Source organism: Anopheles nili, chromosome X, assembly GCF_943737925.1.
Source record: "Anopheles nili chromosome X, idAnoNiliSN_F5_01, whole genome shotgun sequence".
In the NCBI taxonomy this organism is placed as follows: Eukaryota; Metazoa; Arthropoda; class Insecta; order Diptera; family Culicidae; genus Anopheles; species Anopheles nili.
In genome coordinates, this window is record NC_071293.1 from 6,516,020 (window position 1) to 6,534,000 (window position 17,981).

At 46.9% G+C, this 17,981-nt stretch overlaps 4 protein-coding genes across 6 annotated transcripts; 2 read left to right on the forward strand and 2 right to left on the reverse strand.

Annotated features, from left to right (window-relative positions):
• Positions 1 to 330: 330 nt before the first annotated feature.
• LOC128728653 (protein stunted-like) lies at positions 331 to 1,878 on the reverse strand. Of its 3 annotated transcripts, XM_053822287.1 has the most exons (5): positions 1,838 to 1,878; positions 1,657 to 1,719; positions 1,452 to 1,582; positions 653 to 694; positions 337 to 445 (listed from the first exon to the last, which is right to left on the reverse strand). In XM_053822287.1, exons 2-4 carry the CDS (start codon positions 1,683 to 1,685, stop codon positions 684 to 686), a joined length of 171 nt encoding a protein of 56 aa, XP_053678262.1. In that variant the 5' UTR covers positions 1,686 to 1,719; positions 1,838 to 1,878; the 3' UTR covers positions 337 to 445; positions 653 to 683. The 3 variants fall into 3 exon arrangements, with proteins under 3 accessions (XP_053678260.1, XP_053678261.1, XP_053678262.1); XM_053822285.1 differs by lacking the exon at positions 653 to 694 and having other exon boundaries at positions 331 to 445; XM_053822286.1 differs by lacking the exon at positions 653 to 694 and having other exon boundaries at positions 331 to 445; positions 1,797 to 1,861.
• Positions 1,879 to 3,904: 2,026 nt separating this feature from the next.
• On the forward strand, positions 3,905 to 5,402 carry LOC128728870 (beta-1,3-galactosyltransferase 5-like). Its single transcript, XM_053822520.1, has 2 exons — positions 3,905 to 4,964; positions 5,034 to 5,402. Exons 1-2 carry the CDS (start codon positions 3,905 to 3,907, stop codon positions 5,303 to 5,305), a joined length of 1,332 nt encoding a protein of 443 aa, XP_053678495.1. The 3' UTR covers positions 5,306 to 5,402.
• A 1,717-nt stretch (positions 5,403 to 7,119) lies between these two features.
• Positions 7,120 to 11,209, forward strand: LOC128728574 (ionotropic receptor 93a). The gene is made up of 18 exons (XM_053822203.1): positions 7,120 to 7,222; positions 7,550 to 7,702; positions 7,767 to 7,903; positions 7,988 to 8,108; positions 8,181 to 8,339; positions 8,402 to 8,463; positions 8,538 to 8,693; positions 8,767 to 8,934; positions 8,997 to 9,096; positions 9,207 to 9,355; positions 9,413 to 9,583; positions 9,666 to 9,737; positions 9,818 to 9,927; positions 9,988 to 10,033; positions 10,092 to 10,254; positions 10,312 to 10,371; positions 10,433 to 10,593; positions 10,691 to 11,209. The coding sequence occupies exons 1-18, from the start codon at positions 7,120 to 7,122 to the stop codon at positions 11,207 to 11,209; spliced, it is 2,610 nt and encodes an 869-aa protein (XP_053678178.1).
• Positions 11,210 to 11,284: 75 nt separating this feature from the next.
• LOC128728597 (uncharacterized) lies at positions 11,285 to 14,597 on the reverse strand. The gene is made up of 3 exons (XM_053822225.1): positions 14,491 to 14,597; positions 12,424 to 14,410; positions 11,285 to 12,387 (listed from the first exon to the last, which is right to left on the reverse strand). The coding sequence occupies exons 1-3, from the start codon at positions 14,595 to 14,597 to the stop codon at positions 11,791 to 11,793; spliced, it is 2,691 nt and encodes an 896-aa protein (XP_053678200.1). The 3' UTR covers positions 11,285 to 11,790.
• Between the last annotated feature and the right edge of the window lie 3,384 nt (positions 14,598 to 17,981).

The following is a 17,981-nucleotide window of genomic DNA, read 5'->3' on the forward strand; positions in this document are numbered from 1 at the left end:
AGGTGTATAACCCCACTGCGAGGCTGACATCAATAGTACAACAAAAACAAACGACGTAATCTTGCCACCAGCACGATAAGAAGCCTTATGTATGGTATACTTGCTTTACAAGATCATGCAACCCCTATCTCAAGCTAAACAACCCTTTACCGAAGCATGATCAAACTAAGCACCACGTTAAGGCTGACCGCGATTCAACACGTGATTTTTTGTCGCATTAAGTTAATCATTTTGTAGTTTTCCCAATGCTTATCCGCTATCATACCTTACACCTTCGTTGAACGAGTAAATGTTTTCTTTCGTGAGACAATTGACTACAAAATACCTGATCTTCAACTCGGCAATTTCACATGGTTTATTAAGTTCGCTAGTAGTACAATGCGTTAAAGTGGGATTTCCACGTACACCATGACGAACCTTCCTCTATTTTATTCCGCGATGGTCTCTGCAAATGGAAAACAAATAGTTATATCAAAAGACTGTTGAGGAAATGCGGCATTATTAACGCAAGCATGCCAAGAAAATGCATCCAAATCTTGGTTAATAGGGAAAAGTCAAACGAAAAGTCAGGATATTGGATTATTGCCACACATTCTGAATCCCAATCAAATGCAAACACACAGGTAACACTTCTCTGGAAACCATAACTTACGATCGATAAACTAACCAAACACTAAGGGAAATTATTTTTCATCTGTAAAAATAGCAATTATAACAATGTTAGGCTAACGATTTAAAAGAGTTTAGAAAACGATTTATCCGCGGAAAAAATAAAAAAATGCAACTTTCGTGATTCTATCTAGTTTAACAATAGAATGCACCAAGAGTACAAATAATTGCATGTACTGCCTCCTCGTGTGATCGCAGTTTTAAAAGCTGCATAAAATACAATTCCAATATAGCATAACACGTTTCCATTAAATCAATGGATTACTTGCGGTTTCTCCCTAGTTTAAGAAACGATTACTTTTCAAGGAGAACCAAACCATAATTAACAAGTATTCAAGTTTTTGTTACGAATTATCTGTTTTGATCATGTGCAATCTATTTGCACCAAACAAAAAGGAACGACAATTCGAAGGGATTCGAATGAACCACAAATATTTCAATTGATCCCTTTTACTCTTCACGTAAATCAAAGAAGTATATTTTTTAAGGAACATTCATTTTATCATAGACCCCGTTCATCTTTTATGAAGCTTCTCTAATTGATAGATAGAAGCAAAATCATATCTATTTTTTAGACATTTAATTTAAACCTCTATTAATAGCACTAAAAGAATGTGACTATGAAAGGACACTGAACAGAAGTAATCAATTTGATGCAATTCTGGTAAAAATCAGCAAAAATATTGTTTAAGGTTGATACCGACCCCACTTTTAACGATTACGCTAACACTTTACCCGCATAGTAGAGTTACTTCGATCGGCCTACTCTAATGACCACTTACTTTCTGGCTTGCCGCCCTGCCATTTAGTGAATTTGATGTGCGATTCGTCTCGTCGAGAAGCTTGGGCTCGCAGATCTGGCTTCAAGGCCTGTCGCAGCAAACGAGCGGCGATGTTGGAGTAATTGATGTAGCTAAAATTCAACAAAATCATTGAAATTTGCCGGTTATGTAATAATGCACAAACACTGTATTCCGCAGTACTCACTTCAATCCAGCTGATCTCCATGCGGCCATTTTGACGTTATGATTTTAGAAGCTTGGAGTCGATCTGTGGTGTAAAATGGATAATTAATGAATGAAACTTAGCGCAAAGTCTGCTTATAGTTGTTGTTCCGGTAGCATTACATCAAAGCAACCTCTCTTTCGTGAGAAAAACAAGAACCTACCACTGCAATCACCCTTCAGAAAATCCACAAAAAGCAAGCACGACAGAAGAAAATGTGTGTGTGACGAAAAACTGTCAATGCGTGTCGATTTGACAGAGCTGTCAGTTCCTAAAACTGCCAGCATGTTCAAAACTGGCATTTTTATATCTAAATAAAATTAATAAAAAATAGATTTGATTTGTTAAAAATACAAGAAAAATGTTATTTAAAATAAGTGAAAAAATACTCGTTATTAAAATTTGCTATAAGATGGAACAGACGGTCTTGTTATATGGTTAGAAACAACGCGAAGGTATTTAAATTTCTTTCGGTTCATTTAATTTTGACTAATCTTTGTTACTTCTTTCCAAAATTCTGGTACCGTTGGAAAAACAGGTTCAGTTTTTATTTTTCATTCTGTTCGACATCAATATTCAAATTTCAAAAGCAATTTTTTTTTTCATTGTAACCAAAGTTTAATGCACAAAATTTTCAAAACACGTATCAACTCTAGGTGACACCTTGGAGGATTGTTGTTGGCAATCGTCTGACATTTTGTATTCGATCAAGTTTGATGTGAATTGCGCTAGAAACTTGTGCGACTATTATTAGCCAAACAAAGCGTAATGAAATGCATTAGGCAGCACTATCGTGTAACAGATACGCGAAATCGTAATCTACGAGCTAATTCGCGCGTGAAACCAATGTGTTAGGTACCGTTCACCGTCGATTTGCACCATTAGGCAGACGAAAGGTTGTGTGTTGTGTACGTACGTACCCCATTGGTTGCCTTGGTTTATGGGCCGAAAGCGATGACAACACGACCGAAGAGCAACCATCGCTAACGCTTTTTTTTCCGTTCCGCAAACGTTTTTGTGCATCCTCGAACATGTTCTGTTGCAGGCAGTGATTGCTTTCATCCTGCGGGATCGGGATTCCCAAGCAACACGCGGCATTCAACACATCCGACCGTCGGTTTTTGACCCTTTAAATCTGCTACAACGCGTTTCTCAGACAGGTGAGTTGTCCATCGCAGCCAAAAAGCTTTCCTCCCCACCTCAACGAAAGAGTGTGTGAGGTAGGCAATTGAGCAGCGTGTCTGCAAAAATTGTTTTTCCACCATCACCGAGCAGTGCTCTCTAGTGCTGTACTTACCAAAGCTGGGTTCGTTTCCAAAGCTATATATTAGGAAATGCTGCATTCGACAGTGCCATTGCAGCTACGTTTAAATTACATGATAACCAGCATGCAGCTTTTGCTTGCTTTCCAAAACATGCATTAGACAATGGCTAGCAGCAAGATTGTAGGGAGGAAAAAAAATTGGCGGAAATAGTGATGATGAGCTCAACCGCTGGGTATTCCCTTCTCCCCAAGTTCCAATGAAACGGGAAGATGAATGTGTCCGCGAACTATCCACAATTGTCAAGGTCTAACGTACGAAGTACGGGAAGGGATGAACCGGTTTCTCCACCGGACCTGATGAGTCGTAAGGGCAATCGCGAGCATAGATACGGTAGGGAACTTGCGAGCATCGATATGCTGCTCAGGGTTATGTTCTTTCCCGTCTGTTTCGCTTTTGGTGTTGCGGAGGTTTGGCATTGAGGATGCTTGCCCTCTCCCCGGTTAGGCGCAACGACCTTTCTATTCGGTACAATGCCTTGAGAACAGCGTTTAAATTCCATCGACCTTGTCCGGTGGGTCTCCTTCAGTTTTGTTGATTTTGATTTGATCACCTCAGATGAGACAAGCGACCAACGATGAAATCATTTTGTGCATTAATTTTTTTTCGTATTTAATCATATTTCCTTCTTTCTGCGAGTGGGATTTTTGTGCCAAAGTTTTGGTTGGGCTAGAATTAATTGCAAAGCTGTATCACTACAATAATGCTTTATTATAAAATGTTTCTTCCTGCTTGAACCATCATCACCAAGCTAATGCAATCTATCGCCTTTCGTTGTAGCATACATTCTTCCTTGATGTGTTTTGGAACGCACGCAGGACCTCTACACCCAGTGCCAAAGCAAGGATCCGTTCCCTCGCCCACGATCTCGACGCGCACAGTCGCAACCGCAACCGTAGCAACCTATAATGCCCTGCCCGGGGTTGAAGGTGTCGCATGTAATATTTGTAATTGTAATCCTAATAACGATCGTGTTCTACTCGTCGCTCAATGGCCGGCACTTCATCTTCGAGCCGCGCCGGTACACAAACCACCGGAAGAACGATCCTAGCCCGCTGGCAAATCGCACCCTATCGTCGGTGGCCGCGGACAAAGCGATCGGACCGGCGGCGGCCGCAATCGAGCGGCAAAAATGCAACATGTTCCAGATAGTGATGCAGGGTTGCAGCTTTAACATGCTCACGAAGACGCTCGAGCGCGTACAGCAGCAGCAGGAAAAGAACCAAACGCTACAGCTCGCGCAACAGCTGCAGCAAGAGCAAGAGGGAACTGCCCCAGAGCAGGTGGACAATATTCAGCGAATACCAAACCCGTCGGCGGTCAAGGGACCCGCGTCCGGATCATCTTCATCCTCCTCATCGCAACCGCCGGCACCGCAACCGACGGCCACGGAGACCGATGGCGAGCGGGTGATCAAAACGCGCGATCTATATCATTCAGGGCACCTTCCCGACGGAGCGTGCGTCGCGAATCTGTGCCCCCGGAACGGCACGGACGTGTCGTTACTCATCCTGGTGACGTCCGCTCCGACGCACCGGGAGCAGCGGCTTGCGATCCGGCAATCGTGGGGTCACTACGGTAGCCGGCGTGATATCTCGATTGGCTTCATCGTGGGGCAGACGGATGAGGCTCGCATTGAGGATCAGCTGGCTGCGGAAAGCTACATGTACAGCGATTTGATACGCGGTAATTTCATCGACAGCTACCGAAATCTCACGCTCAAGACGATCTCGCTGCTCGAATGGACGAAGCTGCACTGCCCGAACGCGTCCTTTCTGCTAAAGACGGACGATGACATGTTCATCAACGTGCCGAAGTTGCTGCAGTTTATGGAAGCCCACAGCAGCCAACGGCGGACGATTTTTGGTCGCCTAGCGAAGAAGTGGAAACCGATTCGCAACAAGAAGTCCAAATACTACGTCAGCCCGGAGCAGTACTATCCGCCTGTCTTTCCACCCTTCACCACTGGTAAGGATTCGTCGCTACTTCGCACGCGCTGTTACAAATGTAATTTCACATCTCGTTTCCATTCCCCAGGACCAGCGTATCTACTGACGGCCGATATTATTCGCGAGATGTTCGACAAGTCCCTCAGCCAAACCTACCTGAAGCTGGAGGATGTGTACACGACCGGCATCGTTGCGCAGCTGCTAAACATCCACCGGATCAACGTGAAGGAGTTCCTCAACCGCCGGATAGCGTTTAACCAGTGCAACATCAAGAAAGCGATCAGCATCCACATGGTCAAGAATAACGAGCAACTCGACCTATGGAAAAAGCAGGTCGACACAAGCGTCTCGTGCACGTAGAAGTATTGTGTGTGTTTTTTTAAGTTATTATTTTGGGTATTATCCAATTTTATCCACGACCGTGAACCCGCTGCATTATTTTTTTCTTCTTTTATCTGCCGTCCTTTTGTCTCTCTATCTATCTGTTTGAGAATCTCTCTCTTGTTTTTGGGCTCAAAATTTCTCTTCAACCCCTCAAGACATCACGTGATCGTTTAAAAAGGATCGAAGGGGGGCGGAAAACCAAGAAACGACCGATAATAAATTCAATCATCTCGTAACGTTATTTCTTATTTTAAGAGCTTCTTCTTCCGGTATTTGCTAAAGCTGCAAATTAAAACAAAAAAAATTATATATATATATGAAAAGGAAGAAGATGAAAAACTAAGTAACATCGTCAAAACCTGCCTTTTGAATATGTGAATTGTTACATTCCACTGCTTTACGGCTGTAGGGTTTTAACGAAAGGGATGTACGTATTAGCTGCAGCATGTGTATAAGAATCAATGTGCATCCCTTTCGTAGCGACAGTGTAAGTTTTTTGCTATTATAAATAGGGCGCTAGGTTCGGTGGGTGAACAAGATTTTAATTCCCCCTTCCTTTACCCCGACGAAATAAAGGTTCTGTAAAAGACAAAAGTACATAAACATGTTAAAGGTACATAAACACACTTTATAAATGAATGATATATATATATATATATATATATATATATATATATATATATATATATATATATATATATATATATATATATATATATGTATATATATATATATATATATATATATATATATATATATATATATATATATATATATATATATATATATATATATATATATATATATATATATATATATATATATATATATATATATATTGACATAGGTATGTGTGTGTATAAGTATATATTTATATTTATATATACTGGTCTTGATATCCCATATTTCTAAACTTACATGTATCACTCCAATACTATCAATAGCTAGAGCGTTCGAGAGCTTAAGTGAAGATGTTTGTATAGAAAACGTGTTTTATATAGCGATGCTCCTATGTTTTAAGGCTGTAAATATAATTTGCTTTCGTGTAAGAGTGCTCGGCGCTTTCAGCGATTGGCAAGGACATAGTGAAAACTGTAAAAGGCTTTTGTTTATTTCATTTTTGTCTTTTTTTTTTAAATGTAGTATTTGTACCATTTTGTAGTGCATTTTCTGATTGCTACTTTTTTCTGCTATGCCGTCGTATGAAAATGTATTTCACTTTTCACTTAGAGCATTATACTGATACTCCAAAAATGCTCCTTGGCAGGATGGCTTACGTTCTGTTAATGCAATGTACTGCTGCATCATAATAGATACACTGCACAGAGTTTAAAGGTTTTCCTTCGTATTGAGGAGAATTTTATTGGTACAGTGTGTAATATCACGGTAAGATATATACTGGCTTGGAGTTGATTTTTAATATTTGAAGATAACTGAAAGCCTCGGCAAATCAAGCCGATCAATCAGTTCCCCTGTCTAGCAGATCCTGTTGCGCTCCATTATAGATGAATGCAGAGAAACGCTTACGAAAACCAAAATCCTCTTTTCAGGACCCTCGAGCCCAACCGGCCAGCGTAAGACCACTTTCCGACCTTTGAACCTGTGCATCCTTGCAATCGAAAATTGATTCTCAATTATGAATGCGTAGGTTTCCGTTCGTGCCGGTTTCGTTGACCTTTTCAGCCGTCAGCTGCCGCATCACAACAAAACTCGGCGCCATTTGCGCCAGACTGGACAGTCGAGAGGTGAACCACGTGGGCTGAACCTAACGAGCTCACATCCTGCTGGCGATGGCGCTACGGATTGTGGCCACACTCGTGGTGTTGGCGCTTTTCGCAGGTCCTTGCACGGGAGACGACTTCCCGTCGCTACTGTCAACGAACGCTTCGATTGGCAAGTTAAAAGTAGTTTAAATTTAGCAGTGCACGATCCGTTGAAAGTCTCGGAGCCAGTTTCTCCACGATCAAACTCAGCATTGCTTCGCGAAAGCTTCATCAAACATCATCGCTCAACCATATCCGAAAGAAAAGCTTTAGTTTGTTCGCTACTTTACCAACAATTTGCATGATGTTTGGAGAGGCTCGACAGCGTGATGGTTGTCTTCAAACTGCTCATTAAGCAAAGCAGAAGCGGAACCGTGATCTCTTGATCGTAGTTTTAGTTTACTCTCCGGTCCGTTTCTTTGGCGGTTTTTTTAAGTAAAACTTTTCCTCCATTCAGCGATCATCCTCGATCGGGAATACTTGGGAGCTGAATATGATAAAACGGTGGAAGAGACGAAAAACATCGTGGAGAAGCTCATTCGAGAGAACTTGAAAAATGGTGGCCTGATCGTGAAATACTACTCCTGGACGAGCATCAACCTTAAGCGGGGTAGGTGCGTTCGTGTTTCGTGGTGCTTTTGGACACGTGTTCAATGGATGCTTCGTTTTCTCAGACTTCTCCGCCGTGCTTTCGGTCTCGAACTGCAAGAACACCTGGGAGATATACCAGGAGGCGGTGCGTGAGCGGCTGGTAATGATGAGCATCACGGATCCAGATTGTCCCCGGCTGCCGGCTCACAACGCAATCATGGTAGGGTGAAGAAAATTTTTTTAACGGCAAGTGTCGTGTGAATTAAGCATCCTTTTTTTGGGTTATGTTTTGAACCATTAACAGATCCCTCGCAGCGATGGCACGAGCAACTCCTTCGACGAAGTATCGCAAATCATACTTGATATGAAGGGTTCTCGGTCGATTAACTGGCGCACGGCGACTTTGCTCTACGATCAAGTCTTCGGTATTCCATCAGAGAGTAGGTGGTTCTTTCTGTCTTGTCTTCTAAAAGAGCGCATTTCTTTCGTCAATACAGATTCTGAAATCAGCCGTTGCATATTGTCTCTGCTTGAGGACCGCGAAGGCATTAAGCCGCTTACTCTGACGGAGTTCAAAATCAATGCTCCAACGCACAGCTGGGAGAAGCGGAAAGAAATTCGAAAAACGCTCCTTGGCATACCGACGACTTATACAGGTATTTCTTTGGCTTCCTACAATGCAGTTTGGGAAGAATTGATTGCATTGGTTTTTTTGTAGGCAAAAATTTCATCGCCATTGTCAGCGTAGGCACACTGACGCTTTTAATGGAGATTTCCAAGGTTTGTTGCATGTCAAAACAGGAAAATTACAAAAAATTATAAGCTCTTTCTCTATCTGCCATATCATCGGTCAGGATCTAAAACTAGTGAACCCCTCAGCACAGTGGCTTTATTTGCTGCCCTACACGGATCAATTCAGTAGCAACTTTACCTCGTCCTCCACCATCATCAACGAGGGCGATAACGTAGCGTTCGTTTACAACGCCGGGTCAACAGGTCAAAATTGCACCGTAAGTGATGGGATCTGCATTTACTTTTCGCCATTTCTTAACAAGTTTAACATTTTTCTTCGACTTTAATTAGGTTAACGTGCTGTGCTATATGGAGAAGTATCTGCTCCACTTTATCCGCAGCATCTCGAAGTTGATCCGCGAAGAACAGGTCGTTTTTGGACAGATATCTGACGAGGAATGGGAAATTATACGGCCTACCAAGATGGAGCGAAAGAATAAGATTCTAGCCATGATAAAGGTATAATGGTGAACAACACTGGTCGGCTCGGTTGTATTATTCATTGACTGAATCCTACGCAGGCCGCTATCACCTCTAAGGATGAGTGCAACAAGTGTTCGTACTGGAAGATACAGTCAGCGGAAACTTGGGGTTATGTTTATAGAACGGACTTTTTATCTGGTGAGATCAAACGTTTTAACGAATTTACTCAATTTTTCAAATCCTGCTACCGCGAGCCGTTGACTGAACTTGACTATCTGATAACACATTATTCTCAATCTTTACAAAAGAGGGCCTAGATCCGTTAGAGCGCAAGAAGTACTCTATGCTAGACATTGGCTACTGGTCGCCACAGGATGGTTTCATGCTGACTGACGCCCTGTTTCCACATGCCCAGTATGGATTCCGAGGTGTCCAGCTTGTTTTCTACAGCTACCATGTGAGTATGGTCAACTTCAAGTACAAGTTGAACCTATCACGATCTTTCTTCTTGCAGAACCCTCCTTGGCAATTTGTTTCTTATAATGAATCGGGTAGTCCGATGATTAACAGCGGTGTAGTGTACGATGTGCTGAACGAACTTTCGCGCAAACTTAACTTTACTTACACAATGGTTATTGCACAGTCTGTTGAAGTTAATGGCTCTGCCATAGAAGGCAATGCATCGGTAAATTTCTTTTCTTTTTATTATTCGATGCTGGTATCATACGATGAGAGATTCGGTATTATAAGATGCTTTCTTTTACTAGGCGATATTTGATGTAAAAGCCATCTCATCCGATATCCCACAGGAGATATTCAACACCCTTGTGAGCAATAAGGTATGAAAATAGTGAACTATCCTAGAATGTATATAAAAACTGCAGATTCAACCTATTTTACCGTTGCTGTATCATCTTAGATATTAATGGCAGCGATCGGTTCAACAGTGAATGAAAAACAGAAGAAATTCGTTAGCTTCACCGATCCCATCAGTATCCAAACGTACAGTTTTGTCATCTCTCGCCCACGGTATATATAATTTCCCAGGGCAAGTGTTACGGTGTAGCAATCTTTTTGCCTTACTTTCAGGGAGCTGAGCCGAGTGCTACTGTTTCTGTCTCCATTTGGACCGGACGTAAGTGGCTGAAAAATCATTCATTCTAGTTTTACGAAAGGACATCTGACCATTTCAGACATGGCTGTGCTTGGCAGCTGCTGTAGCCCTAATGGGTCCTGTACTGTGTGCCATCAATAAGCTTAGTCCATACTACGAGGCACACAACAAGTCCACCGAAACCGGACTCGGAAAGATGAACAACTGCTTCTGGTACATCTATGGAGCACTGCTGCAACAAGGTCAGCTCAAGATCAGGCTGTGGTCTTGTGGTATTTCACTATCATATTTCGTTACAGGAGGTCTTTATCTTCCATATGCCGATAGTGGGCGTATCATCATAGGAACCTGGTGGTTGGGTATGTGTGATGTCCTTTAAAGAATGGAGGTGTTTACTAGTAACCTCATTTATCCTAACAGTTGTGCTAGTAATCGTCACCACGTATTGCGGTAATTTAGTGGCCTTTCTGACGTTTCCAAAGATAGACATCCCTGTCAATCGGATCATGCAACTACTTCGGAACGATCGCGGCATGACGTGGAGCATTCGTAAAGGCACCTTTTTAGAGGAGATTCTAATGGTAAGATTCCGCCCGTCAGCCCTCCCTGAAAAGGGTTCGAATGTAACTTTCTCTTCCCGTGGGAACATTCTTGTGTGAAAAAAATCTGTTGCGAAAGGATTCAACGGAACCGAAGTACGAACAACTATATAAGGGTAGCTTGCTGATCAGCGAAGTGACGGACGAGCTGATGAAGCGCATCGAAGCCGGCCAACACGTGCACATCGACTGGCGGAACAACCTGCGGTATCTAATGAAGCGCCAGTACCTTCGGACGGACCGGTGCGACTTCACGCTCAGCACGGACGAGTTCCTGGACGAGCAAATTGCACTGGTGATGCCAAAGGACAGCCCATATCTTGAGCTGGTAAATGAGGAGATTAAGCGCATGCACCAGTTTGGTTTTATACAGCGTTGGGTGGCGCAGTACCTTCCCGCTAAGGACAAGTGCAGCGGTTCCAGCCGGGTGATGGACGTCCAGAACCACACGGTCAACAGCTCGGACATGGCGGGTTCCTACTGGATCCTGCTGCTTGGCTTCATCGGTGGACTTACGATCTTTTTGTGTGAATTCGCCGTTCACCGGTACCGATTGCACCAAGCGTCCAAAAAGGCGATGATGGAGTACAAAGAGTAGTGTACGTACAAACGTTAAAAAATCATAAGAAAACCCTCCCCAACGGCAATTCTACCCTACGTTTCGGTGTTGTGTGTTGTCAGATGCATAGTTTTGTATTCATCAAGCGATAAAGCAAAAAAAAAGTACAGTACACGGGCTTTTGTTCGGTTTCTACATAATGGCAATCGAAAGTAGCCTAGTTAAACACTCTAGCATCATTGCAGGCCCATTCCCCTCCTATACTGCGCGGTACGCAGGTGTAATTGCCAGCTGTTCGTGTGATTATTTGTATTTTTTTTTCTCGCGCTACGTATTTCTTTCCTGGGTTCAATTTTATTTATACAGTCTATGGCAGAGACCTTAACCTGCAACCGTACCCCCACGAGCAGCTTCCAAAGCGTCCAATATTACAAACAACAATAATTACAGGTGAGTATTTCCTAGCCCCGCTCATCCTCCGCCTTTCGGAACCACCGCGGTTTTCGGGGAGTTTGAAGATAGTAGTACGAATGTTCTCCCACTCGCCGCTCGACCGGAACCACGTGGCGAAGTTTGTGCCAGCTATATATGTACAATCCTCCTCTAACCCACGACACACCCTACCGATGGTTGTAGAGGGACTGTCCGAGGTAGCGCGGCTTCTGCTCACCAGCTCCGCGCACGTTCTGCCGCTTGCGCACCTTCAGCCGATGGTGGTAGGGCAGGAACTCGCTGTCCGGGTTGAGCACCGGCAACGGATGCTTGTAGTTGACGAGGATGTCACCCTCGAGGTACCGGTTGCGTGCTGGCAGTCCCTGCTCACTGGCCGACCCTGGCGAACCGGTTCCGGTGCTCCGGTACAGGTACGGTAGCTCCGAGAGGGGTTGACGTTGGCGGTCAGGATGTAGACGGCCAGTCGCCGGCAGTCGGTGGTCCAGGATGAGGTAGGACTTGGTGGTGGTCGTGTCAAACTCGGGTCGTCGGTTATACCCGCTAGCGCCGTTGTTGAGGATGACAGGTGCGATGTATGACAGATCTGGTTGCTGATGCGGTGGCGGCGGTGGTGGTGGTGGTGGCTGATGGTAGTACTGCTGCGGTGGAGGCTGGTGTTGCTCACCGTACGCAGTTGGTGTGTGACGGCCGTACTCTGTCGTAGTGACGTAGTACCCAGCTGGCAGGTCCGTCTGTCGGTAGATATAGGCAGGTGCCTGTTCATACTGAGCACCTGCTGGTTGAGTGGCAGCTCCATACACAGGTGGTCGGTAGACCTGTGGCGGTTGACGATGGTAGGCTGCTGGTTGGGCCACGTGTATCGGCTGAGGTGCAGCGACGACTTCCGTCGGGTAGACCGTCCGGTAGACGTTACCATCAAACGACAGCGAGAGGTTAGCAAGAGACGGTCCAGCTGAGTGCGCCTTTGACGTACGCCCACCAGCCTTATTAAGTTTGTTTGCCTTCTCGTAGATCTGCAACGTCTGACGGATGGTCTGTACTTCCCGGTGGAACTGCTCAATCGGGCTGTAGGTGCCGTAGGTGTTACCTCCCAAGTAGTCACCGGACCCGTCAATAGCAGCTGCCGCCACTGACGGACGGGCTGCTTCCGGGCGGCTTTTACCCGCCACAGGAAGGTACGTGCGGGGTAGATGAGGCGTGACAGGTGGCGATACACCTGCGTCCCAGATGGGTGGACTCGTGGACGTGCGAATATCGAAGTACTCGGCGTAGATTGGATGTGCTGGCACGACTGGTGGCTGTCGAGCGCCCTCTGGTGGGATTTTGTGCAGCTTAGTCGATGGGGCGTGTAGTGGCACGGTGGTGGTCACTGTCGGTGGGAGAGTTGGTTTTGGGCGCGGTCGTTTAGTGGGCACCTTAGAACCAGGCTGTCGAGGAGCACCGTACACCTCCAACACCGGCACGAACGTCTTCAACACGGCCTTCTGAATCTCGACACGCGACGGCACAATCTTGGGCGGCACGACACTGTTGACAGGTGGCGGAGTTGGAGCAGCTGTTGTAGTTGTTGCCGTCGCCGTAGGGCGGCTACCTGAGTAGAGGGTTTTGGGTGGTTTAGAGGGCTTTGTTCGCTCAACCGGAACCCGCTCAGTCCCGTTGGCAGACGACACCGTCGGTTTGAGGATGAAGAAGTTCGGTGGTGGTGGTAAGATGATTCCAGGAACAAGCGGACCCGGTGGTACCGGGTTGGTGTAGTTCCCGCGGTACTCGAACGTGTACGGTGGAGGGTAGTACAATGACGGGTCGTCTTCGTCTCCAGGCGGGAAGAGACCAGTGCGGTTCCGCTGCTCATCCAAAGAACCTCCAGGACCTGCTAGTGGCGGTCCCAGAGGCAACCCCGGCGGTGGCGGTAACTTCAGGAACGGGTTCGAGTACGTCCGGTTGTCCGAAACGGGCGGTGGGTTGACCGGAGGCGGATACTGGAGTCCGGTGTGGTGCTGGCCAGAAGCATTGTGCGCCGCTGGCCCGGCAAGTATATTTTGCCCGCCGAAATCCTCCGGCCGAATGACCGGGAACGCTTTGTTGGTGAAGAGGAACGCCGATTCGTTAGTGAACGGATTAAATGCCGGCACCTGACGACCACGGATAAACTCAATCGGTCCGTCCTCGCGGAGCTGCACGGGAAAGGGTGGCGGTACGGCGGGGTTAGCTGGGATCTGGACCTGCCGATCCGGGGCACGGTAGTCGTCGATGGGCTGCCAGGCCCCGGCAGGTCCATCTGCCCCCGATCGGTTACTACCAAAGTTGATCGAGCCACCCTTCAGCACTAGCAGGTGATCTTCTGCTAGCCAGATCTCATCTGGACGGAGACCACCGTAGTTGCGTTCATCGTCTAGTGGGACCTCCTCGTTACGGCGGTAGTTCAGCACGCCGAGCCGCTGTGGTCGACGCTGGAACAGCTCGCGATGGATCAGCCCATATTTGCCCTCCGCCACCTGATCTGCGAGGGTTTTAGCTGACTCGCTCTTCGTCGCTGGTGGAGCTACTGACACAGACTGGTTGTCTTGTCCTGGACCTTCACCTGCACCTGCCGCAACCAGCGCTACTGTCCCTGACTGTCCAGCAGCCTGAGTCGGGAGGCTCTGGACCAAGTCGACCTGTACCACATCGTAGTACTTCAGCTGGAGAGCCGCATCCAGGGGTTGATCAATCGCATTCGTGCGGTCCTCAACCCGATCCGATACGTCAGTGTCTGAACGCCGTACGGCACGAGCCTGCCGGTTGTCACTGGAAATGAATGGATGAGAACAGAAAAAAAACACCTGGAGCTGTAGATCTGCAACCGGATGGTGATGAACCTCACTTACCGATCGTTCTCACTTGCCAACACCGAACCATCGGTGGTGTGCAGGCAGATGAGCAGCCACAGCGAACAGACCAGCAGAAGAACACCCTGCGTGTTGCTGCGATTCATCTGCCAAAGAACGAGATGTTTAGCGCCACAAAATCAGACGGATAACCCCACTTAGCTGTCTGGCAAACATCTCACGTGGTTCTAGCTGACGCAACCAAGGCGAAAGAGAAAGAGTGGAATTTCCCAGCTGGAGCTTCTGAACAACCCATACGATGCCTGAACGATATGTAATCATACACGTTTGCCGATGATAAGCGGTCGCCTCTTCCACCTCACTCAGTCGCATTCCCCCGCAACGATGCTGCAATCAACCGCTGCTCAACCATCACCTTCTCGGTGATCTTGCATGTAACAAAATTGCGGCGCGAAACAATCGCCCAAAGACAAATTGGAAACAACAACAGTAAAAAGACGGCCAGCCTGATTAGGGCACGTTGGTAGCCAGGCGGCACCCATTTGTCGGTTGTGAGTCTTTTGCGCTTTTGTTTGTGTTTGGCTTTTTTTTTTCTTTTTTTTTTGCATAACCCCATCATTGCGTAGCCGTACGAGAGACGGGCACACGCTCTCGCGTTCGTCACTAGCGTGAGGTGAGGGCCAAAGATGAGCAACATTTGATGGATGTCGGTTTTGTGCGTTTTTCCAGACCTTCCCACCCGTTGGAACTGGTTTCCAATGGTTCGAGGGCTTTCCGGTCTAACGCTCCCCACCATTAGGACGCTTGAAAGCCGCGTGGTGTCTCGCACGGGTGGCTGACAAATTAAGCCGTCGATTGACGTTTCGGGCGGCCATTGAAGATGCGCACATCGTCAGCGATCGAAGCCGAGCGATTAGCCATGGCAGTTGGTGCCCTGAAGGGGTGTTTTGTTCAAATCGATGGCGCAATATCGGGGCGCTGTTCGTAACGGCTTCGTGAAAGGGCCACGTGCTTGACACCTGTCACTGATGGTGGGGTCAGATTTATGTATGATCTAATTTTTGGTTTTTACTCTTCTACAACCACTGTAACGGAGGCTCATATAAAGATTGCTCCCAATTCGTTAGTCAGGTGCACCGTGTTCAGGGTTACGTTACATGACATGACGTAGTGGGTTTTCTTTTTTAATTCCTCCCTTGCCAATGTAGCCCGCTGGCTGTGGAAATGACTCGTGCAGGTTTACGAGAGGGTTTGAAATGCATCTTGTACATCAGTCAGCCGTGATGGCTGAGACAACCAGGAGACACATTTACAACCCGCCGGTGTTGGAATGCCACCACAAAGCGCATTAAAAATCAATAATCACTGCACCCTGGGGCATGCACATCCACCACGGCTTCAGGAGCGAGTCAACAGCGATTAGTAACGCTTGCATTCAGTGCTCATGAGCTCAATGATCGGTGAACATTAGTCGCATCGGCTCATTACCGGCGGAACGGATGTCGAGCTCATAATTTAGCAGAAGAAGCAATGATGAGTGATCATAAACCTGCCGTGGATAACGGGTACTTTGCTCCCCACCGGAGGATAGTTGCTGATAGGCGTTGCAAATTGGTTGTGGCCACATGCGGCGTAAAAGCCACAGTTGCACCGCTATCAGGTGCTACTGTGGCTTTAGTTTGGTATCAGTTTGAGCGTAAAGGCCTTGACAAAGCGGGCTGTTCAAGAGTGAACCACTGAGGCCACGAACATCCAGACAAGAAAAAAAAAAGTCCCCCTCAAGGCGGACGATCTCAGTGGGTCAGATGGTGTGGAAGCCACGCAGCCAATCACCCAGCTGACCTGGAAAGGTGAACGACTACTGACACAGTACCGGTTGGTTAGTTTTCCCATCGTCTTGCCTTTGGTTGGTTTCACCTTGAACGAGAGAGTGACAAATCTCTCCGGTGAGGTTGATCTTCGATGTTGGGCACCGTTTTCGACACCCTCCCCCGGGGTGGAGGTAGTTTGGGGTGTCATCATCACCGCCGGATGCTGGCTTATGTCTCATATTTTGGTGGATAGGCCACACAGTATGCTCGGAGAAGATCGCGATCGCGGTGTAACACCCTGAAGACCGGCTTTAGCTGCGTGCAGCTGAAAGGAAGCTATCGATCGGGGCAACCTGATCGGTGATCGGTACTGTCGATCATGGACGAAGATAACGCTCTTTGAAGCCACTGGAGCTTCAAGCCGCGTAACGCATTCGTCAGCCCACGTGGAAGGCTAGCAACCTCCTCTCTTGTGGAGGTGCAGCATGGCACACGAAAAAAAAAAAAAACACGAAAAATGTGTGTTACAACGCGACCGAAACTAAAACAACCCAACGCACCCGTTGCAACCGAGCCCCCGGTCTCTCCCCGTGCCCGGTCCCCGTCCCCAATCGGATGTTATGCAAATCGCTTTGAAGCCGAGTCCTTACGTCAGCGTTTGCATCATAATCGAACCGAAGGGGGCGCCTACCGATCGGGCGCTTGGATCTCCTGCTCTCCTGGGAAACGGCTTGTTGCGCGGGTGCAGGATACCGGGGGGGGGGGGGGGGGGGTGCGCGCGCGCGTGCACCGAAAAAACTATGCGCCCGCCATGTTGGTTCGCTCATAAAGTGCCATTTTTTCTTCTTTTTTCCTCTTCTTCTTCTTCTTCTTCTTTCCCACATGCCTCTCATGTGCACCATAACGCGGGCTCTTCTCAGGCTCCGGGAGGGGTGGTTGGAGCAAAAAGAAAAAAAAAAAGAGAAAAGGAAAAAAACACGCTCCACCGCGAAGTGAAAATGTAAGACGCATGCGAACGCGCCACAAGGCGCACGCGCGAGAGCGAGAAGGCAACCTCAACCCCCGAACGAATGGTTTCGCGTGGGGTGGTGGCGAAAATTAACACCCATGAGGGGTGGTGCGTTCGGGGCGTAGGCAATAAGTTTAATTATGAATTAATTTAAAACCACGCTCGCGAATGTGCCGCGCTTTGATACGTGTGTTGCTGTTTCGCTCCCTCAACCGTGCTGCTTGTTGTTGATGGGCTTGCTTTTCTTTTCGTGTTTTTTTGCCGTAGGAAATTCCAATCATCACATAATGTCGCGCTGCAGAAGTTCGAAGACCTGCTCCACACGTGCTGCTCGATCGTTCATTAGCGCAGCAACCCCAAAAAACTGCCGAGCGCAAGCGAGCGTGAAATGGATCCTCCGATTCCGCACTCTAAACCGGCCGAACCATTGCGACAGACGAACCGCACAACATTACGACAATATCGCCGACGATTGCCGGTGAAGAAAAGAGAAATGATGAAGAGAAATGAAACCAATTTGGGGAAGGAAAGGCAGGCAAAAAAAACAAAAAAAAACAACAACGCTCCAAAACACAAACCGCGACCAGTTTATATGCTGCTGCCGATGCTGCGAAGCGTGTAAAGGAAAAAGGCCTCTCGTTTCAATTTTGCCGTAATAAAGCGTTATTTAATACGGTGCCAGTTGCCTGTCCATCCGTGCGTTCTGCTGG

Coding starts and splice junctions, on each gene's coding strand:
- LOC128728653 (XM_053822285.1), bottom strand. CDS start 1,685: ATGGCCGCATGGAGATCAGCTGGATTGAA. Junction 1,583..1,656: donor TGGAGATCAGCTGGATTGAA/GTGAGTACTGCG, acceptor GTTGAATTTTAG/CTACATCAATTACTCCAACA.
- LOC128728597 (XM_053822225.1), bottom strand. CDS start 14,597: ATGAATCGCAGCAACACGCAGGGTGTTCTTCTGCTGGTCTGTTCGCTG. Junction 14,411..14,490: donor TTGGCAAGTGAGAACGATCG/GTAAGTGAGGTT, acceptor ATTCATTTCCAG/TGACAACCGGCAGGCTCGTG. Junction 12,388..12,423: donor CACAGGTCTACCGACCACCT/GTGTATGGAGCT, acceptor GCAGGTGCTCAG/TATGAACAGGCACCTGCCTA.
- LOC128728870 (XM_053822520.1), top strand. CDS start 3,905: ATGCCCTGCCCGGGGTTGAAGGTGTCGCATGTAATATTTGTAATTGTA. Junction 4,965..5,033: donor CTTTCCACCCTTCACCACTG/GTAAGGATTCGT, acceptor TCCATTCCCCAG/GACCAGCGTATCTACTGACG.
- LOC128728574 (XM_053822203.1), top strand. CDS start 7,120: ATGGCGCTACGGATTGTGGCCACACTCGTGGTGTTGGCGCTTTTCGCA. Junction 8,464..8,537: donor TTTTAATGGAGATTTCCAAG/GTTTGTTGCATG, acceptor ATCATCGGTCAG/GATCTAAAACTAGTGAACCC. Junction 9,928..9,987: donor TTTGTCATCTCTCGCCCACG/GTATATATAATT, acceptor CCTTACTTTCAG/GGAGCTGAGCCGAGTGCTAC.